Source organism: Aspergillus luchuensis, chromosome 1 (genome assembly GCF_016861625.1).
Source record: "Aspergillus luchuensis IFO 4308 DNA, chromosome 1, nearly complete sequence".
Classification (NCBI taxonomy): Eukaryota; Fungi; Ascomycota; class Eurotiomycetes; order Eurotiales; family Aspergillaceae; genus Aspergillus; species Aspergillus luchuensis.
The window spans coordinates 3,777,696-3,798,306 of NC_054849.1; the positions used below are offsets into that span (position 1 = coordinate 3,777,696).

General features: G+C 48.9%; 8 protein-coding genes across 8 annotated transcripts; 4 read left to right on the forward strand and 4 right to left on the reverse strand.

Annotated features, from left to right (window-relative positions):
- Nucleotides 1-39: 39 nt before the first annotated feature.
- Nucleotides 40-2,154, forward strand: AKAW2_11269S (SAE2 C-terminal domain-containing protein; the record flags this gene model as incomplete). Its single annotated transcript, XM_041683734.1, has 1 exon — nucleotides 40-2,154. The coding sequence occupies one exon, from the start codon at nucleotides 40-42 to the stop codon at nucleotides 2,152-2,154; it is 2,115 nt and encodes a 704-aa protein (XP_041537989.1).
- Nucleotides 2,155-2,566: 412 nt separating this feature from the next.
- Nucleotides 2,567-3,930, forward strand: PEX16 (peroxisomal membrane protein PEX16; the record flags this gene model as incomplete). Its single annotated transcript, XM_041683736.1, has 4 exons — nucleotides 2,567-2,720; nucleotides 2,788-2,823; nucleotides 2,902-3,739; nucleotides 3,807-3,930. 4 exons carry the CDS (start codon nucleotides 2,567-2,569, stop codon nucleotides 3,928-3,930), a joined length of 1,152 nt encoding a protein of 383 aa, XP_041537990.1.
- A 335-nt stretch (nucleotides 3,931-4,265) lies between these two features.
- AKAW2_11271A (ribonuclease H2 catalytic subunit RNH201) lies at nucleotides 4,266-5,327 on the reverse strand (the record flags this gene model as incomplete). Its single annotated transcript, XM_041683737.1, has 1 exon — nucleotides 4,266-5,327. One exon carries the CDS (start codon nucleotides 5,325-5,327, stop codon nucleotides 4,266-4,268), a length of 1,062 nt encoding a protein of 353 aa, XP_041537991.1.
- Nucleotides 5,328-5,727: 400 nt separating this feature from the next.
- Nucleotides 5,728-7,945, forward strand: AKAW2_11272S (Cupin domain protein; the record flags this gene model as incomplete). The annotated part of the gene is made up of 5 exons (XM_041683738.1): nucleotides 5,728-5,792; nucleotides 5,918-6,078; nucleotides 6,139-7,344; nucleotides 7,398-7,646; nucleotides 7,731-7,945. 5 exons carry the CDS (start codon nucleotides 5,728-5,730, stop codon nucleotides 7,943-7,945), a joined length of 1,896 nt encoding a protein of 631 aa, XP_041537992.1.
- Nucleotides 7,946-8,309: 364 nt separating this feature from the next.
- Nucleotides 8,310-9,483, reverse strand: AKAW2_11273A (TBCB family protein; the record flags this gene model as incomplete). The annotated part of the gene is made up of 3 exons (XM_041683739.1): nucleotides 8,310-8,641; nucleotides 8,767-8,986; nucleotides 9,214-9,483. The coding sequence occupies 3 exons, from the start codon at nucleotides 9,481-9,483 to the stop codon at nucleotides 8,310-8,312; spliced, it is 822 nt and encodes a 273-aa protein (XP_041537993.1).
- A 967-nt stretch (nucleotides 9,484-10,450) lies between these two features.
- Nucleotides 10,451-11,458, forward strand: TRM9 (tRNA (carboxymethyluridine(34)-5-O)-methyltransferase; the record flags this gene model as incomplete). Its single annotated transcript, XM_041683740.1, has 2 exons — nucleotides 10,451-10,776; nucleotides 10,966-11,458. The coding sequence occupies 2 exons, from the start codon at nucleotides 10,451-10,453 to the stop codon at nucleotides 11,456-11,458; spliced, it is 819 nt and encodes a 272-aa protein (XP_041537994.1).
- A 312-nt stretch (nucleotides 11,459-11,770) lies between these two features.
- AKAW2_11275A (MYB DNA-binding domain protein) lies at nucleotides 11,771-12,719 on the reverse strand (the record flags this gene model as incomplete). Its single annotated transcript, XM_041683741.1, has 2 exons — nucleotides 11,771-12,173; nucleotides 12,241-12,719. 2 exons carry the CDS (start codon nucleotides 12,717-12,719, stop codon nucleotides 11,771-11,773), a joined length of 882 nt encoding a protein of 293 aa, XP_041537995.1.
- Nucleotides 12,720-15,212: 2,493 nt separating this feature from the next.
- AKAW2_11276A (uncharacterized protein) lies at nucleotides 15,213-15,515 on the reverse strand (the record flags this gene model as incomplete). The annotated part of the gene is made up of 1 exon (XM_041683742.1): nucleotides 15,213-15,515. The coding sequence occupies one exon, from the start codon at nucleotides 15,513-15,515 to the stop codon at nucleotides 15,213-15,215; it is 303 nt and encodes a 100-aa protein (XP_041537996.1).
- Nucleotides 15,516-20,611: the final 5,096 nt, after the last annotated feature.

The window sequence follows — 20,611 nt, forward strand, 5'->3', positions numbered from 1 at the left end:
CCGGGAGACCTCTCCTGTATGTAGCATAGGCTTTAATCAATGGAGGCTCTTGAACAGTTCCAAATCTCTCTTACCCAAGCCTTTGGCGACTGTTTCAAAGATGTCTACAAGACCCTTCAACGAGAACTTGCTCTCCGAGACGCGAAGGTGCAGGCGGCCGAGGAGAGGGTTAGAATTGCAGATGAAGCACGGAAAAGAGCGGATGCAGAATTGACAGCCTTAAAGGATGAGATTACTATTCTACGGGATGAGCTGCGTCTCGGGGATGTTGGGTCCACTGAAGACCAAGTTACTGCTCAGAAGTCCCTCGAATTGGAAGCAACGTACGCGCCGCATCGCGCTATAGATCGTATATGTGCCAACCGCAAGGACTCCGAGAGCTTCGACTCTACTGAGATAATGGCTGTGAGGGACTTGTATGCCGCGCTTTACACAGAAGCTCAGACGCTTATGAAAGCCTCTGGCGAACTTCGAAGACAAGTCAAACGTCACAAAAAGAAATTAATGCATTGGAGGAAGAGCCTGGACCGCGACAATTTCACATTGGTGCTCGATGGAGAAGCAGTGGATTTTCAGCGGGCTAAGAGAAACAGCTGTGAAGAACATTCACGCTTATTCACTAACTTATCAACGTCTATACCAATAAACTCTTCGAAATCGGCCATGCATCCAGTTTTGCGAGGAGGTTCCGCCCCTATTATGCATACTTCAGGACTAGGTGGCTATGATGAATCTTCGAATGCCGACGTGCCAAGGGAGCCAGCTGCAGCTCAGAGTGCAACTGCTCCGGCCGCAACTATCAAACGGAAACGTTCAGCATCACAACCGCCTCATCAAATATGCCCAACACTTCACGATAATGCCCCTAATCATGGTAACAGTGGTTCAAGCCAGCCTATTTCTATCAGAGACGAGGGTTTATCATCTAGCCCTTTGGGGGGGTCATTATCTAGTTGCGGGGCTACTGGGACCCAGGACCTAGATGAGGTTGGTGTCTTGGTTCAAACGCCAACTAAGAGAAAGAAGTATAAGGAAATTGGCTCCGAGCGAGCGGCTTCACCAGCAATTGAAGCCAGACGCAAAGGCCTGCCCCCAGCAAGATCTCAATCATTCTCGAGACGACCCACGGTACTGCAATCGGTCAATGGCAACACAAGCATCAATAGATATGACCAACGGTTAGGCACAGCAGCCGCGAAGGGATCAAAACCGAGACTCAAATACCCCATCTCGGCGATGGCTGAGGATGGCGAAGAGAATGACGTGAACGTCGCTACACCAAACCGACTTAACACGTCGGCATTTGAAGCTAGGTCGCCACTTCCAGACCCAGGAAAGGAAGGCCAATTTGCCGTACAGAGACTGGAAGGTCTTCTTGAAGGACCGGTGCCTGCCAAACAACAGCTCCAACCCAAGAATATCAATGAAGAATTCACAAGGGGCTGCGCAGTGCAGCGATCTCCTTCTATGTCTAATAATAGCAGGGGAGGACAGACAAATTCTGAATCAGAAATCATGCAGGGGAGTTCGAAACTTGATATTCAACATGGTTTCACTCAGGCCACCTCGTCTTCGGGAAGCGAAGCACAACGGGTGAAGGAGAACGCCACGCGTATAGCATATAGAACTTTGCCGCTGCATCGTCTCGAACTCACCCATTTCAGGATTAATCCAAACTATAACCAAGGGGTAAATTTTGCGTTTAGCAGTGTCATCCGCACCACAGACGAGCGCAAGTGTGCGAAGGGTTGTATGCGCCCCAGCTGCTGCGGAGGCAAGTTCCATGCCATGGCACGCCTGGGCGGACTTCCGACGAACGCAACCTCTAACAAGGACAGAGAACAGGAAGAGCAGAAGATTCTGGAGGACTATTTGGGAGAGGAAGCACATATACTCGATAAACTAAGCACGGAGGATCGAAAGAGCCTTCTGCAAGAGGCGAACGCCAGGCTCATTGCCAATCGGTTTGGGAAGCATAGGCATCACCACCAGCGATCGGGATCGCCACCGGGATACTGGCGCACAGATATGCCTGATACACAGGAATTGCAGCGCGATCATGAGGAGGCAAGGGAAATTGAAAGGGAGAAGGTGCGAGACCGATATCGAGAGGCAATGCGTCCCGGTGGCCTTTGGAAGTTTGCAGATGAGTGAACACAGTACACTGGGCTTCAAGGGCTGCGCTTGGGTTTACAGGAGAACTTCCACAAAAGCTACCTAGGCAGTAGATAGATGCCAATGCTCTTCTATCGGGGGCTTCCAATATAACCCAAGCATTATCGCTTGTTTGTCCAAGTCGCTTTCTAATATAATCACTGTATTGTTGTAATATCACATTTCTTGGCAAGCACCCGACACGTGCCTTAGCCGCTACCCTGGTGCCTACCTCGGCCTACCTCTCCCTACCCACCCGGAACTAGTTCACGCCGTAGATAAAGTCGTTCATCCAGCCCAGCTGACACGACTGGGTACGCTTGGGGGGACCTCCACTCATATTCTTTCAAGCCACTTCTTGATATCAAGGACATCAAGCCCATCCTATATTTTCCATGGTTTTGCCCTGAATATGGAGTCATCATGGCGCGCCCAAAACCCGATACCTGCCGCACTGTTGCAACCTTCCAAATGGCTCCCACTGTACGAGGAGTTCGTGACGAAGAATGCTAGTTCTGTGGGCCAAGTGGAGTCCGCGTTGAGGTCTCTAACATACATCATCCCAGGTTAGTGCATGAAGCTTGAGGTACAGAAACTTGGCCGAGGAAATGGAAAACTGAAGACCATGTGTAGGACGATACCGAGATTCGGAGATAAGCTCAGAGTGCGGTACGTTATTCAAGCGTTCCTAATGGTTCCCTCCTAGACGAAGAAGCCGTTCATTTAATACTGACTTTTGCGAAAAAGTGCATTCAGGGGTACAGCTTCTGTCTCTCTACCATGACTCTTTGGTTTCGCGAGTCATTTCTAGGCTACCTTCAACGATCCCGCGGCCTACACCATCACCTCATGCGCGCTACACGAAGTATTGGACCTCCCACTCTTCACTGTATCAGAGGATCGCCATCGCACTACAGATGATTCAGTATACGGAACTGCTGTGGGAGATGGCGGCTCGGCGTCGTGGAGAGAAGGTGCGCTGGCGTGTCATCGTCCTAATCGAAGCCGCTAAGGCCATCTGTCGCCTGTTGCTCCTTCGTCTCACCAACTCTAGACCATTAGTCAGTCCTCCACTTCCTGAACGGGAAGTAGATCCCAGATCGCTGGAAGAGGAGGACAATAGCGACTGGAATGGCATGCAGACACCTGTTAGCGAAAAGTCGTCGGATTTGTGCTGGACCATGCCTCGCACAGGCCTGTCGCTTCCTTCTCTGCCTAATGTGGACGACCTTTCGAACTATTTGATATCTAAAGTACTCACGGCCGACGATATCAAGCCACCGAAAACGCTGTTGCACCGAGTCACTGGCCAGGGCCAATTCGCTGAGATTCTATACATCCTCCGACCAGTAGTCTATGCGCTCATGCTGCAACGATACTGCAAAGACAGGCGGAGTTGGAAACCCTGGCTCATTGGGTTCGGCATGGAGTATGGCTGTCGACAACTAGCCAAAGCTGATCTTCGCGAAAGAGTTGCAGGCGGCCTTCGGGGATTGACCGGGCTGGAGCGGGAGGAACTGAAGAAGAGAGGTTGGGCGATGGGTTGGTGGTTTATGCGTGGGGCTTTCTATGAAAACATTACCAAGTACGGCACTCCCGCCTTTCCCACACTACCGACAAGGAGATAGAGTATTGTACTGACTTTTACACAGGTCCTGGTTGAAAGGCCTGACCGGCAAGATGAGGGGCAAACCTCTGCTTGATTTGGTAGGCAGTGTCATTGATGATTACGAGTATCTTTGGGACAACTACTACTTTGCGACTACAACACTGTGAAGTTCGCTGTGTTCTGCCAGCGTCAGATGTTTCTGCCATTTTTGCCAGCATTTTGCTTTACCTCGGGAGCCTCCTGTACCTTCACACAGCCCGTCTTCTCGTACTTAACTTAGATACCCGATGGCTTACCATCCCCAAGCTATCCCCTTTTAATATGTTAAACCGCTATATTCTGTTTTTGCTTCAACTTTCCCATATAAGTGCAAAATACAACAATTACATATGCTTCCATAGAACCTAAGAGCAATCACATTGCAAAAGAAAGTGGGTATCATTTGGTCATTATTATCGTCACCTCCGCATCTGCGTATGATATAGGATAAACTCATGTTTGGCTAAGAGAGGACCTCAGTGGACCTTGACCCGTACCATTCCAGTAGCTCGTGCTGAGCTTTAGTAGTGTTACTGGTTGAAGATAAGAGGAAGTCCCTGAGCTGCGTATTTTCTTCTTCTTCTCCAGGCCAGTCGACCTTTGGCCTTCCCTTCAATTCGAGCAACTCTTTGGCGGTGCCCCAACTGAATCGGCATTCGTTGCCCCATCCGAAGATCGGATCCATGTTCTTCTTCAACCAATTAGCGCACTTTGAATCAGAGGGATAGCCGCTTCCCCAACTCTGTGGCACCACCGCCTCCGATGCATCTTCCGAACGGACGTCTTCATATATAGCCTGATGACAGAGATCCAATGCGACGTCTCTGGTGACTTTGGCAGCAACGCTTGCAGCACTCACGCACGGATATAACGAGTCGGCCTTCTTCGCCACGGTGATTCTGAGTGATGGGAATATCTTTTCGAGTTTCTGTTGGTAGGTTGCGGGGTTTCCAATCGTATCGATGTAGACCTCTCGAACATCCATGTCGCGATCCTCAATGATCCCACGGATGAGTTCAATTGTAGCATCCATTGCCTGCGCATTCAAGTTATAAGCTCCCGCTCCAGGCCGCATCATACCGGACGAGATGTCACGCGCTGATAGTAGCTTCACGGCCCATCCGCAGGATTCGTGTAGGGGATTTCCCGGGGTGCATAATAGCTTCATGAGATTAGCGCGCACGCCGGGCGTGAGAACTTTGCTGTCGTTGAAACTGTAATCACGAGTCAAGAGGGAATGGTGCAGATCTTGGGGCAAGTAAAAAGCGCTGTAGACCATGGGGCCTAGAACTGGACCGCGTCCGGCCTCGTCTACGCCCAAGACAAGGCGATTTGGTGAAGAGCTCGTAGCAGATTCAGTGACTTTGGAGGCTGCAATGACAGGAGGACAAGGTGAATAGTAAGAGTAGGACTCTCCGGCGAAGAGCTGAGAGTGATCTATACTTGGAGGGATGAAGAGGCCTGTTGCAGTAACGGGAGACTCCCCCGGGGGAGGGCCAGTGGAGTTGTCTGCTGAATCGCCCATGATTGTGTTGATTCCAGGCGGGACTTTGCGATCACGATAAGCGAGCGAAAGGGAAAGAAAGGTGTAGTCAGGGAGTGCAACTGAGATGATGAATCGTTGAAAGTGAAAGATGGACGCGTCCCAAACGGTTCCGGACTAGCGGCGCTTCCGCGCGTGTTTGTTCGCCGCCCTCACGGATTCCAACTCCCCTCCGCAGCATTCATTCGCCATCCCCAAGACCTGGGATTTTCTTTCCCCTCTCCGCTAAATCGCAACTACTGTGATCTCCTACAGTCGCCTACTTACGTTTTACACGGCAGGTCTCCCGCGCATCCTGCCCGGTCCGTACGCGTCTTACCGCTGAACCCCTCTCGTTGCCTCTCTCAAAGCTGCCGCATACAGCTCCCGAATCTCCGGAACAATGGCTCCCCGGGGCCCTGCGAAGGCTCGCGAGTTCGATTATGCCAATGTTGGCAAAGCTGGAAGGTCGGTATCATTGATGCCATTTCTCCTTGATCGCCCCTGTTCAGTATTTGTTCTATCCCCTGCTCCCGTTCAAGTCGCTTCCACCTATTAGAATTTCGGGAGGCTGATGCAGGTGACTGTCACAGGCGCACGGGGTTAATGTTGAAGGAAGGGAAACGTGATGAATATGGAATGGAAGAAGTTGATGGGATATTCTCTTCGCCCGAGACGTCGCCCGTAAAAGAGAATGGCTTCAGTGACCAAGCTGAGGATTCTACCGGCTCGGATGGCATGTCTATCGACGAAGGTGCGTTTCACAGCTCGTCATTATTGTAGCTGAATACTAACGATGATGACTATTTGGCAGGGAATGGTCCGAACCCCACCGATTTCCTAAAGAGCAGACGGAGCTCTTACTTCCCGCCTCCTGTTGCGCGCTCTCCCATGAAGACCGGGCTGACTGGCTCACCTCGGAGGACTCCCGGCTTGCGATCCTCCCAAAGCCCGCAACGCGAACAACCGTCTTCCAGTCCCTCAGACGGTAAAGGCCTGGGGAGTGCCAGGGGGGAATCACGACGAGATGTATCTCCACTTACTAGTCGTTCCATAAATGCGCCACCGGTTCTAAACCAAGTCAATGGTGCACGGAACAACAAAATTAATGATGAACCAACAGAGGAGCCTATGGACTCCGGCTTTTCCGATAGCGATACCGAGAATCAGCTAAACAGAGACGAGAACGGGCATTCATTTGCACAGACACACGACGACATTATGGACAGCTTCAATGCAGGCGATGATGCCTCGACGGACGACCATGCAGATGAACAAGATGACACTGGCGCCGAACTGGACTCGCCGGTAACCGTCTCCGAATCCCGCAGCAAGAGAGGACAGGCCAAACCTGTTCCAAGGATTGTTAGAGGTGTGAAAGGTGCAAGGGCCGGAGCGTCCACGGCTGCGCAGGCGCAGGAGATTGAGGAAGAACAGCCGGCACCAAAACGCAAACGTCCTGGGAGGCCGCCGCGAACGCAACGCAAATCTGGCGATGAAGTGGAGAAAGAACGGCCGTCGAAAAAGCCTAGGGTATCGGACAAAGCTGATAAAAACCCAAGTCCTTCAGGCAATGCAGAGCTGGACAAGGTGGTGGAGAACTATGTCAACCGCACAGGGCCATTGAAGGGTCGGAGTCTTTATATCCTGAAGCGCGAAGTACCTTCCGAAGGCGCTGCCACCCATACACGATCCGGGCGTGTTTCTGTCAGACCTCTTGCATACTGGCGAAATGAACGATGCGTCTATGGCGATGGTGAAGCTGTGGAGGGCCAACGGTATCCGCTATCGACCATCAAGGAGATCATTCGTACGGAAGAACTCGAACCAGAGAAACCGAAATCGAACAAGCGCCGCCCTAATAAGAAATCTAAATCAAGGAAGGGTAAAAACGACGATTCCTCGGATGAAGAAGACGGATATGTTGATCCCTGGGAGAAGGAAAGCGGGATTTTGCATGGCTATATCAGGAGGTGGGACGAGGAAGCCCAGGCAGTTGGTGAAGAAGAGGAGATCGTTGGTATGTACTCTCCTTTAACTGTGGTTGCCGTGTACTAACGTAGTCGCTCGTAGACCTTGCGTACGCCCCTGCTGGGATGGAGACAAGGAGTGTCAAGGACTCCTCGTGGCGGTTTGCCAAACTTCTCAGTTCGCCCTTCTTGGGCTCTGGGATTGTGGAACTGCCGCCTGGAGGGGTTAAGAAGCCCAAGAATTCTAAGAAAATGCACATGGTTTTCTACATCTGCCAGGGTCGGGTGCAAGTAGACATCTCCGGTGTACGATTCAGTGCCGGCAAAGGATGTGTCTTCCAGGTACCAAGAGGTGAGTGAGCTCCGTATTACAACCTTCCTTGACAATATGGGAGACTTGGCACCGTACCGATGGAAATCCTAATCGAGTTTGCAGGCAACTATTACAGTTTTGCCAATACGCAGAATAAGGATGCCCGGCTGTTCTTCACACAAGGCTGCGTCCCGGTGGAGAACGACGACTCTGCTCCCGGGTCGGCAACCAAACCCGGAGCCATGGACGGGGATTCAAGCACACCGACTGGCCGTCCGACCGGCGTAAAAGGTCGACCGAAGGGCAAACAGAAAGCAGGCGGACGTAAGGCAACGTGATCTCGTTTGAAACGTTGTGTCCGAGTTCGCTCTATACGTCTCCTATCATCTTGAAACACCCACCACCTATATCCTGCCCAGCACCGGGCTTTGACCTCTGGATTAGCGCTAGTTACGTGAAATTGTTGGGATGGAAGTCTGCTCACGTCCTCAAGGCTTCGTCCCCCCTTCTTTTCTTCTCCTGTGTTCTTTCCTTCTTTTCTCCCTTTTTATTTTGCAGACAGTGGGTTATCAATGAACAAGGGGACATGAGCTGTAGATTTATCGGAGTAACTTGAGGGAGATTAGGAGTACATTGTAGCAGGCTTTGCTTTATTTTTGTGTTAATCCGTGTGTTCATACTTGACTCTTTGGAAGAAACGTATCAAATTTCCTCCATTAATTCATCATCCAAGTCATCCAAGTCCAACGGCGGGAAGTCTCCTACCTCGACTTTCTCAGGCTTCACGAAAACACCAGCCTTATTCGGGCAGGTAAAGAACCTTTGGCCGCCTACGCTGCCATCGTTCTTCCCCAACGGCTCATCAAGCTCAATGCCCACCCAGAGAGGGAGAGCCTCGGGATCTAACTGCACCTTCTTAGGGTCCACGCCCGGGAAAGGGATCGTAGGCACTGGACCAACAAATCGAATCGTTCCTCGTCGGATATGAGGCGGGGACGAGGGCAAGACGATAGCACGTTTATCAACAGCAATACCTAGATAAGTAAAACCATCAGAATTCTTCTGCTTTAAGCCCCAGGACAGTTCCTTTTCGAGTGGAAAGTTCGCTAAGCCAACACCCCGATCAGAGTAACAAGCTCAAGGACATCTGGTTACTCACCTCTCTGTTGAATCTCAGCAGCATCTCTCTCAGATTGCTGACGGATCGACTCTTCCGGGGTTAGAGCGTTCGGATCGAACCGGCCAAGTTTTTGGTTCTTCTTCCATGCTAGAACAGAGTTCGAGAGTGATTCGTAGGTGGATGTAGGAAGGACGTATTTCTCGACGGATGATAGGTCGGTGAAATTTGGCCGGGCTGCTTGAGGACGAGTATCGTGCACCTAGGTTGAGACATGAGTAAATGCTCATTATATAAACTGGCAATCTCCTGGTGGAGACGTGTTTTCAAAATGAATGAAAGGAAACCAAGGTCTTCAAATGAAGCAACACATGGATTCGTTGAGCGGGTAATAATCGAAACCGATCATTGACCAGGATCTACTATCCCAAGAGACAGGAGAACGTCGGGGATTCCAGAAATCGAGATGAACAGAAGAACAAGACCTACCTCAATCTCACAACCCTTCATCAACCCCCAGTCCCCAATGATGGAGTCGTCGCCTTCAACCCATTGGTCAGGACGACCGGGGGACTTGAGAAGCAGCCGCTGGCTACCGGGAGGTACGCCTGTCATAGTCTCCAGCTTGCCCTTAAGCTGCGAGACACTCCAAGTGGGAGTGATACGACGCTCTGTTAGCAAGCGTGGCTCGGCACTAGAACTTGCCATGGGCGTGGTAATGGCGACAGAAATGTCCGCCGGAGTAGGTTGAAAAGCCATGGTTTTGGAGCAGTCTGAAGCTATTCAAAGTGGTTGTGATAGAAATATTGTGGAAGCTGAACTGCTTCTGGAGCTCAACGATCTACGTCGTTGTGTCTGTCCGTGTTTGCAGTCCAACAGGGAGGGACTTAGTTCGTTCTATGTTCACAAATTAGATAGAGTAGTGTCAAGGGGAATGTTCAATGAATGACAGATGATGGCATGAATAGACTGGAATTCTCAGTGATTTGCAAGTAATATTCAAGGTCAGGCTATTCGTCATTCATATAATCAAATTGCCCCGCGAGGGGATTCTTCCACTATAGGAGAATGTACAGAATTGGGAGGGGCCACAGGTGCGTTCTTGAAATAGCTTACAATGTCTGAAAGGGGGTAATTATGATACTGACCAGATCAAGATGCCTTCCCAGATGGAGGAAAGCTAGAACTTATATCGGAGCAGTGGCTGTTGATATCTGATATTAACGCCGGGAGGAATTGACAAGCAAAAGAATTGCTGCTACTAGTCTTAATGTTCCTGATAAATCGTGGGGATTGTTTGCTTCCTTTGATGCCAAACCGCCAATGAGCACGTGGTGTACGGTAACTAACGTGATGATTAATATTACATACAGAGAGCTTTTAGGTAGTATTACCGATACCATACAGCATACACAGTGCGAGATGACGTCTTGTGTGTTGAAGGAGAATTTCGGCCCCTCCTCCAAACATCCAAATTTGTTTCGTTTCTTTGCACGTTTTCAGCTCCAATCATTCAATCAACTTCTACATCGCACTGCAGTTCAGAGGTCTGGGTTGCTTCCAAGCCTACAGCGGGCTTGCAATAATCTCTAGAGAACGATCCCGAAACTCTCGTAGAAACAACAAATTTCATTTCTATCGTGGGAGGGGTATCTGCAGGATCAGTGTTATTCAGTGTGGGAAACCAAGAGGGAAAACCACCAACAAAAAAAGATGGCTGCCCCGAATGTTCCAGCCCTGGCAAACATTCCCTCGGCTGATCAGGAATCGTATGAAGAGCAGAATGTCCATGAAGTGTACCAACAAATTGCCAGTCATTTTTCCTCCACTCGTTATAAGGTACTACCGCTTCTTTTCCTGCCGAACTCACCCCCCCTCCTCGATATTCCAATTGCAATATGGGGATTCTGTGTTAACCCTTCGACAGCCTTGGCCCATTGTGGAACAGTTTCTCAAAGGTTTAGAGCCCGGTTCCGTTGGTTTGGATGTGGGATGTGGCAATGGCAAGTATCTGGCCGTGAACCGCGAGGTCTTTATTGTTGCTTCGGATAGGTATGTTTCTTTCCCTTGCAGAATATCTCGTCTCGTCTTGGAATATTGGATTTCAATTTCAGTTTTGTTTCTTTCTATCTACCGTACTTCGTATATGGGTATTCTCATGTCATTCCTGTCCCAAAAAGAGCCTGTTGTACGCAGGCATATACCTCCCATTGTAATCAAAAGCTGATCATTCCATGTCAGATCCGCGAATTTGGCCCAAATTGCACAAAAGCATCAGCCACATTCAACCATCATAGCCGATATTCTCCACCTCCCACATCCTGATTCCTTCTTCGACTTCGCCATCTCGATTGCTGTCGTCCACCACCTGTCCACTCCTGAACGAAGGGTTCAAGCTATTCGCGAGATCCTGCGTACGCTGAAACCTGCTACCGAAGATTCTCCGGGTGGGAGAGCGCTGATTTATGCTTGGGCCCTGGAACAGAAGAGCAGCCGTAGAGGTTGGGACAAAGGTGATCCGCAAGATATAATGGTTCCCTGGGTCATGAAGGGAACCACTTCTGCGGACGCTCCTTCCAACGAGCCCAAGGTGTTCCATCGGTTTTACCACCTTTACAAGGAGTCGGAACTCCAGCAGGATATCAACAAGGCGGGAGGCCATGTCCTGGAATCAGGATATGAGAAAGACAACTGGTGGGCGATCGCAACACGGATAAACCCAGGATCACCATGAGATACATGAATGCAGTGGGATCATCGAGATCCAGCCTCGAAGCCCGTCTCCCACATCTGCATAGCACTCACGACAGGAATGACGATACGAGCATTGGACTCGTCAAATTGAGGCCTCCTCTCGAAGGTGCCTTTTCATGTGTAGCAAGATCAAAGCCAGATGAGGATAATGAAAAACGCGCACACACGCACTCGGAAGAGCTCTTATATGACAAGCCCTCCCATGAGTGAAGAAGATATACCTCCAACCAGCGCTATGCAATTCGTAATAACGCAAAACACACAGGCATAGACATCGTTTTCTTCATACCCTCTACGGGAGGGTTCGAGGGGGCAGACCGAGGTTGGGTCCCAAATGACCACTGTGACCACCCAGGTCCAAGGGTCGCCCCAATCTATAGGGTTCGCGAGGAGCCGGAAAAGTTGGGTGCGGTGCAAATGCAGGAACTCCAGCGGTAAGTTCTTCCACCGAAGGAAGTTGCGGCGGAGGAGGGATTGGACGAGATGTCGATCCTTTTCTCGGTCGAGCTAGAGACGTGCTGGCTCTGCGAGTTCGGGGCGCTGGTGGATCTATGGCGGTACTTGATAATGAGAATGGGACTACTCCCGCTCGACGCGCCATTTCCTGTTCTCCCAGTTGCCAGTGCATGGCTTCTGCAGCCCTCCACGGAATGGCCATCTCCTCTGCTACCTTTGACCACATCTCTGCCTTGAATCTGCAATGACAATCAACAACCGTTTGATTAATCTCGAGGCACCGCCTCGCTGTCGCATAGAACATACCTTTCATATAACCTCGCAAGTTTGTTCTTCTTGTCCTCATCCCACTCACTTCTACGTTCCAAATAATTTTGATAATGTAGACGGCAACTGATGGCACTTCGGCCAGGAAGCCGTTTGCTAATATCCTCCCATTTCATGCCACTCCCTCGTAGCTCAATAATCAGGGCATCTTCCTCCGGGGACCACTTGGATTGCTTCTTAGCCGGCGACTCTGCTGTGTGGGCAGGTTGAAGGCGCTTGGCAGGCACCGTAGCCGGGATCTTGGACGTAAGCTGGGGCACTGGAGGGACCGAGGACAACGACGCTGGGGCAGCCACTGGCAACGTCGGTGCCACCGAGGGTGGTGGGATTGCGCTGGGTTGGTAGCTAGGCGCTGTAGTCACCGAGGCGGCTTCCTCTTCATTCTGAGGCTTCAGCAGCAGTGAGATATCCACTTTGGCGGGAGGAGGCAAGATAGCGTGATTTTGTAACGCAATCATATGCGCGGTTCGCAGCGGAAAATTCCTTTCTCAAGTAAAGATATGTATAGCAAAGAGCACCATATGCCAAGATGTATAGAAAATGATAGCTCAGAAGCCCAACCCGACTAGATGCAGAGGTGAAACGAACTGAGGGAAGGGAAGAAGTTGTAGGATAACGAGAAGATGAAAGAGATCAAGAATATATCAACCGAAAATAGGAGAGAGATAGCCTGGGTTACCAAAGACGTCCCAACCAGTGAGATGAATTAGTACCCTTGTTGAACCTTCTTCTGTTTTCCCGGAAAAAAAATCTCCACTAGTTAGTGGCGAGTGTATCGGTGGCACTGCGGCAGTGTCGATAGGGTAAAATAAGAGAGGCCGCCAGTTAAACTCCGAGACTGTTAGAGTGGGTGTGCGAGGAGGAAATGGATGGAAAGCAAAGCGATAATGCAGACAAGAGTATTCGCCTGGCGACTGTCATATATAATGACGGGGCCTTCAGGTCGGAGAGAAAGTTGATATGTCCGATAGGTGTCGAGGCGATAGCGTCAAGCTGGAATCGAGCGAGATATAGTAGGGATCAAAAAATAGTATGTCTGAACAGTGAAGAGAATACTTCTGGGGCTGAAGAATGTACTAGAGGTAGCAGTGGGCACCAGTTAAGTATAAGCAAGAGTCAAACAGAGTGGAATAGTCAACGAGGGTAAATGGAAGAAGAAGAAGAAGAGGTAAAGAAGTAGAAGACGGGAAGGAAAAGAGAGTCAGGGAAAGGGAGAAAGGGCCAGACAAGACAGATGAAACGTCTGGAGATGCATAAGAAGAGAGATCATCGGGGACCGTTGACAGCTGGTTGGCGCAGCAAATAAGAAGCTCAGCAGTAATATTGCTGCTATGGGGAGGGAAAAGGAAGCTAACGAAGAGGCGAGGCCAGGGCCAGTGGGTTCGAGAAACCGTTTAATAAATAAACATTATTACTAGAGATCATTAGTTAGCGGTCGTTATTATTTTCGATTCTTTTTATTTAATTTTATTTTATTCTTTTTTCTTTTTTTTTCCTTTTTTTTTTCTTTACCCTTTCCCCTCCCCTTCTTCCTATCCTATTCCGTTTTCCTGTTCTGTCTCAATCCCATTTGCCCCTCGAGGGAAAACCGTTAATCCTCCCCTCCTCCTCCTCTCCTCCTCACTCACTGCCTTTTAGTCCAATAGTAAGTCAGACAGAAAGGGTTAAGGTCCACGCCCAGCCGTCAAGTCACAACGGAAGAGTATCAGATACTGTGGTGCTTCCATTAGTGGGATCTAAAAGTAACCTATTTATCTATCTGGTACATTGGCTTGACTACTGTCTGTGGGCGCATAACAAAGTCAATAAGGAGGGAATAAGGAAAAGAAGGGAAAAGGAAGAAGAAAACTACAATAAAATAAATCAACACTGATCATCATCATCATGATAATGAAATGATGAGATTCATCTTTCCCTCAACAATAATCCCACCCCCTCCTCCCCATTCAGAGCAAGAATCAAAACGGCACTGGGCTTAACCAAAATAATAATTAAAATATTATTATCAACGCGGCGATGATTATCAAAACGGTTCCACACCCGGGTACTATACTTGACGGGAAGGGCCTTACTGGCGGTCAAACCTCTCCGGAAGAACGTTCGAGCCCAGCCTCGGTCATGTTAATGACTCGGTTGGTTGGTTCGTGAGTTGGCTGGCGAAACAGGATGGATGCAATCAACTCCGTCCTAGCCTTACCTAAGGTACCTGCCCACCTCCTACCAAGACTTGTTGACTGTCTGCTCCGAACTTACCCAAGAAAAGCTCAAGCTGGGACGCGAGTCCCTTTTAGGTCGACCATGGTAAATCGTCAACATCATCGTCGTCATGACCATAAACGTACTGATAGAGAAAAAAAAAATACAAATATAAATGGATAATAAGAGTGATATTAATGCTGTGAGCAGGATGGAGACACACAGTCGATATTAACACACGACGATGCTCTATTCAGGTGCGTTATCCTGCTCACTCCGGGTGTAGGTCGGTTGGTCCTTTCGAAGTATAGATAGTAGTATTGGTACATAGATGTCTTGTCTGTGTTTTTTATACCCGAAAAGCGTTTTTGTGAGTTGTAGGATGGAATACTTCCTGGCATACGCATGAAGGGCAGAACAATCGAAACTGTCTTGTGCTGCATCTTAATTAAGACCGCATTATCTTCGAACTTTCCTACTGATCCTAACTCGAACTTGGTTGGTCCATTTGGGGTGCTTCTTAGGTGCTTTATGTGGGTGTGGGAGGGAAGAGGAAGTTGCGTACGGAGTATATGCATAGCACACTGTTCGGTAGCTCTCAGGAGGGGCAGCATTGGTATTGCTAGAGAAGGAAAGGGCAGTGAGCAGCAAGTGTCTAAGCCACAGGTGGGTAATAATAGTGGGTAGGTGGTGGGGAGTTGTTTTTCACTTGGCCTTGAACAACCGGGAACCCCGGTATAGGACCCGAAGGTTAGTTAGGGTAATTGTCTTGAACAGAAATTAGGAGGAAATAATCTCATTAGACGGTTGAGGAGCATGGTTCCTCCCTGTGGAGAAGACCACCGCCCTAAGCCGGGAAGTGGAATGGTCTTAAAAGCTCCAACCAGAGGGCGAAAACGGCCGATAATGGGGAGCATGCGTAACGACGACGGCGTCAAGTCCCCAGAGGAGGCTTTGAACCACCACCCGTCGGCCGAAACGGCGAAAAAGGGAGAGGGGATGTACTTTTCACTTTGACTTGGAAAAGGACGGGAAGGAATCGGCTGACTTTCTGTCATTATTACTCTTTAGGGAGCCAAAACTAATACTAGCAGATGGTAAGAAATTCAGTGCTTTCAGAGAAGGACCATAGTATAAAGCTCATTTACTCGCTTCCCGTGTTCTCACAAATTTTGTTACTTATTCATTCCAATTTGTTTCAAATTACTGTTATTTTTCTTTTTTTTTTTTTCCTTTTTTTTTATCCTTTTTGTGGAATTTCCGGTTTTCTTCATGGTATTTTTGATTGGGCGCCGCTCAATCTAATTAAATTTCCGAGGCCCAACGGCCATGGGTTGCTCCAGCCAATTAGTCCCAGACCGTCTGGATGGATCTGTCAACGGCGAACGAACCCCAAGCCTGGAACGGCAAGTATCGTCCTAGGTAATATCGCTAGCCAGGCGCTAACTAGGATCCGGGGTCTTTTAGCACCAGTTCGCCTCGTCCACCTTTCTGCACTTCATGCCTTAATTGACTGGCCTTATCGGTCCAAACGTCAGCATAGTCCCATCCATGATGAATATCTTTCCCGTTCTTCGGGTAAGTCTGAGCGTCCATGTTGTGACCAATTTAGATTGACTCATTTGGCTGCCTCACAGCCTTGCCTTTTTGATCAGTTCAGATGAGAGTGGAAGTAAGTAAGATTATGAGTGAGTATTTTGTAGTGATGAGATCCGTCCCTATGAGATCTGGCAGCTTTCAGCAAGGGAGTGAAAGGAAAAAGTGATACATCCACTCGTGGTGCTGTCAATCAGGTGACAAGGCGGCAAATGGTTCTCTGCCGAGCCTGCACTGGTGGATCAACGCGGGTTCATCTCTCGTAAGTGGGCTTTTCTGTTCCCTTAATGTTCTAAGTGGTAATATGAAGCTTCGCTTCTCTGTTCCTACTTTGTAGCTAGGTGCGTCCTAAGGTTGTCTTTAGTGTCCATTTACCTATTCCGTCAGGCTAGCAGAGATTGGAGAGCGGTCTTTGCTTTTCTGCTGTATTCTAGTTATTCTTTGAATTTTCTTGCCTTTCCCTGTTTTTGCTTTTTCTTGTTTTGTCTTTCCATCTCCCCCATCTCCCAAAAGCATGTGCAGGCAAGGTTTCTACCCTTATCCCTGTCGGGTTTGACGCACTTATTCTCCGAACCCATCAGTCAACATGTCAATGACCCTGTTACAAGCAGAGAGTGATATGGGTATCTTGTCAATACTACTAACAAAGTACTGACAGTAGTGGTAATAACAAGAACGCAAAGATTCTCCCACCCAATCAGCTGGTATAATTAAGATGAGCTATTCAGGCTTTTGCATTTGTTTCTTCTGGGTCTTAGATGTATGAAACATAAGAACCCTAATGTAGGCAAATTTGTATTTTTTGGTCCTTTTCCTTTCTTCAAACAAGAAGAACAATTGTATGAGGTTTGATTTGGATTTCTATGATATTGGTACCATCACCCCGAGTCTATTGCCTGTTAAAGGAGGGGCGCCATGGTGCCATAGGAGAACAGGTGGTACCATAGCTCACTATAGTGTACAGTATACACGACCTTCTATTTCGTCTTGTTTTTTTTTTTTTTATTTTTCTGTACCTCTCAAAATCCAGCGCTTGTTGCCGAGAATCTTGGTCGGCGACAAATTATTGCCTGGTTGCAAAGTTCGCTGTGGCTCTTCGAGTTCTATTCCTGTGGCAGATACTATGGGGTCATAGGTTTCGATTACCGTCCCGTTAAACCCTCACGGATGACGGTTGAGATTTCGCGATCTCCGGGTCTCGATGGCTCCCATTTAATTAGGAACTGTTGATCGTTTGGGCTGGAACCACAGAAGTGCTGGTACGGCGTGCTTCCAGACTCGCTAAACCGAACTGATTGCCGCCAAAGACGCGTCGGTCTCTTTTCTCTCTGCGCTTGTCTCTGGTACTATGTATCCATATGGCAGAGATTGATGGGTCAATGTTCCATTCACATCGTCTTCAACACAGTAGGTCCTTCACACTTGTGATTTCGGGAGGAGGGGACGAGGGCGATGTGCCGTTCGTCTCTAATTTCTTTTTGACTGGCTTATTATGCCAATATTTTTTTTAATTAACTCCCGTCACCTACCAGTCCTAACTAGGAGCTCACTGCTACCTACATACTACTAAGTAGGTAAGGTAAAGTAAAGCATTCCCTTTTCAAAGGTACAATTAACAGAGAACCATCTTCTGGTTCAGGGAAACAGAGGGTAACAATGGGTATATTTGGGTAAAAAGAGGGAGGGCTGCGGAGAACCTGGATCACAGCTGGACATCGAACGACGGGGCCAGCGGGAACAAGGGGTTTCCCGCGCAGCTGCAAGCCTGCAAGATTACCTAGGGACCAGTGGAGACGGGTCAAACGGTGGCTTGCCTTAAAAGCATTCTTCCGACGAGAGTGGCGGAGGCACCAGAGGCCATCCATGCCCAATCAGCACCAGCTTGGGCCCCGTGTTGACAGGCTAAGTGGGACCGACAACGCCAGCTTAGTCCGTTCCATTACTCAGTGACATGGCAAACGCACTGGCGGTCGCAGGGCGCGAGGCTTGATTTCGAAGCTCTCTCTCTCTCTCTCTCTCTCTCTCTCTCTCTCTCTCTCTGCCTCTCTCTCGCACTGATGGGCCTTATTGGGAGAGGGGTGAAGGGGCGGATTACTCGCTACGAGGCTTCTTTAGCCTAACTGTAGTTAGTTGTGTACTATACTCTTAGAAGTACTAGTAGTCCCATTTTGCCCCCCCTCCTCCTCTCTACTTTCCCCTCCTCCTTCCTCCCCTCTATGCTCCAATAATCTCCATTCCCCTTCAAACTGGCTCTGTTCAGCGTTGAGTGTTTACTACTACTTGTAGTAAAATAGTAATTATAGTTAATTGGTATCTAGCAGCTATCTAATCACTCTCACCGGTAATCAAGTCGTTGTCTAGTATACACGCCAATGGGCATTACGTACAACTCGATGTGGCAACGCAATTCGCATCGTAGGTAGCTGCGTACCCTACCTACCTCAAAAGTATCCATGTACCATTCTACCATCCTGTGTAGTAACTTCATGTGCAAAGTAGCTTTCAATTTGCGTTGCCTTGAATTGATTACACTTGCCAATGGCTGTTCTTCCGCTTTCCTGATTTTCTAAGCAGCTCGGTGCGACTCTACCGACAAACCATGGAAAACAGGCTGCGAATTTACCAATTATAGTTTTGGCGAACGAGCAATCCATGAACACACAATGGCATCCAGGGTGACGCAGAAGATGCAGTCCACCTACCATGGAACCAGAGGCGGTAAGTCACCGCCGGATAGATCCATTCGGAGAATTCATGGGTCTGAACGACGCAAACATGGGCCCTTTCGTGACGCGAGCCATGTTACTGTAACACATCCAGCTTTGACCCGATCGATAAACATCATCATCATCATCATCATCATCATCACTATCATGGCAACCTCTCTATGAGGCCTTTTTTTGCTCTTCTGTCGATTGATCTTGACTTTTATCGAAAAACACTCTGCTTTCGCTCTCCCTTTCATCATTCTCTTGGATTTGTCCTCCAACAATATTGCCCAATGACGATGATGATGCCACCGTCCATACCAGGCGAAACACTAAGTATAGCGTAAACAACTGTGGGTTATGCTCTGCCGTTGGTCTAGAACTTTTTCGTGCATCTACTACAATATTCTCTTCTTGTCGAAACGCGTCAAGCTGCTGCTTGCTGAGTCGAGTCTAGGGCCCGAACGAACATGATCCAAATCCCGATTGTGGCCAGACTAAGTGCTTTCCCAGCCGATCATCATAACCATCACCCCTTATGATAGTTGACTAGTACTTAGGGGCCAAGCAAAAAGTACTATAGTCTCTGCTGCTAGTAGTAGTGCTAGTACGGAGTACTCAAGTCTTCCACTGCGTAACGGGTGGCCAGATGGCAAGATCAGCCTCCACATCCGGTTGGTTGAAGAAGTAGACCTTGACTTGTTGCGGTCTATCGCCCCTCCCCTCGTGTTCAAGGCAAGTTCGGAGTTACACGCGCATGAAGTTTGTAAAACAATTCATTTATTTATTCATTCTGTTTTTTTTCTTTTCCCACTCCATGTCTCTTGCACTTCGGTCAAAACAGCTGTAAACTTTTGAAGCTTGTTGTACAACAAGCAGTTCAGTCCCCGGCCGCTAGCATTGGGAGGGGGTCCAACTGTCTATTAGCATCCCAATGAGGGTTCAGGAAGCTCGCTCATCTCCGTCTTTACCGCATTTGAGCATACTCGGTACTCAACCAATGTTTAGTAGCTTTGAACAAGAGCTCACTGAAGTGGACATCTGGTTAAGGCGGTCACACTCCGACCCGCTGGGCACTTTGAGCCGTCGACGGGGCTACATGTCTTTCTTGGGAAGGAGACGGATCTTTCTCCAGTCTAGAGCGCAGTAAGTACGTCTGTTAGCGACGTTGACCAGAAAGTCCAAACGGCTTCGAGGGTGGTTGACAGCCGTCATTGGACCAACGCCAGTGGAGTCGGGCAAGGATTCCATTGCTCTATCTATTCCTGGCTCGCAGTGATCGTCGCAGGAAAATGTCCGACGACCTCAAAGAGGGCCCTCTCTTCTCTTCCCCCCACACACCCATGGTCGCATCCTCATGTCCGTGTGTCATGACTTGAGGGTTCGGTTCTACCGCTTCGGGGGCCATATCTACTTGTCCCCCTTTCCTTTCCGCGCTCTATTTCCTATACATCTCCTCGGCCCATCTGCCAGATAGAAATAACTGCAATGCCGTGATCTAGATGCCAAGACTCGGCTATGGCTGAAACTGGGAAATCATCATCGGACTTGTCTTGTGGTGCTTGTTTCATTTTGGGGAATTGTTACGATCATCCTAGCCTATCCATCCCTCCATGGTGGTGTGATATTTTTTTTAACTCAGCTAGCCCGAGTGACCGATAATCTCGATAGTCGATACTAGTAACCCAACTCTATCCATGTCCAGGCAGCCTTATCCCTTCCTGAAGATACTCCAAAGTTTCAATCGCATGGTCTGTGCCTGTGGGGTAGGCAGGGCCAGGGTGGTAGTAATGGATACTAGGACTTTGGCGTGACCCAACAATATAGATAGAGAGAGAGAGTATGTTACC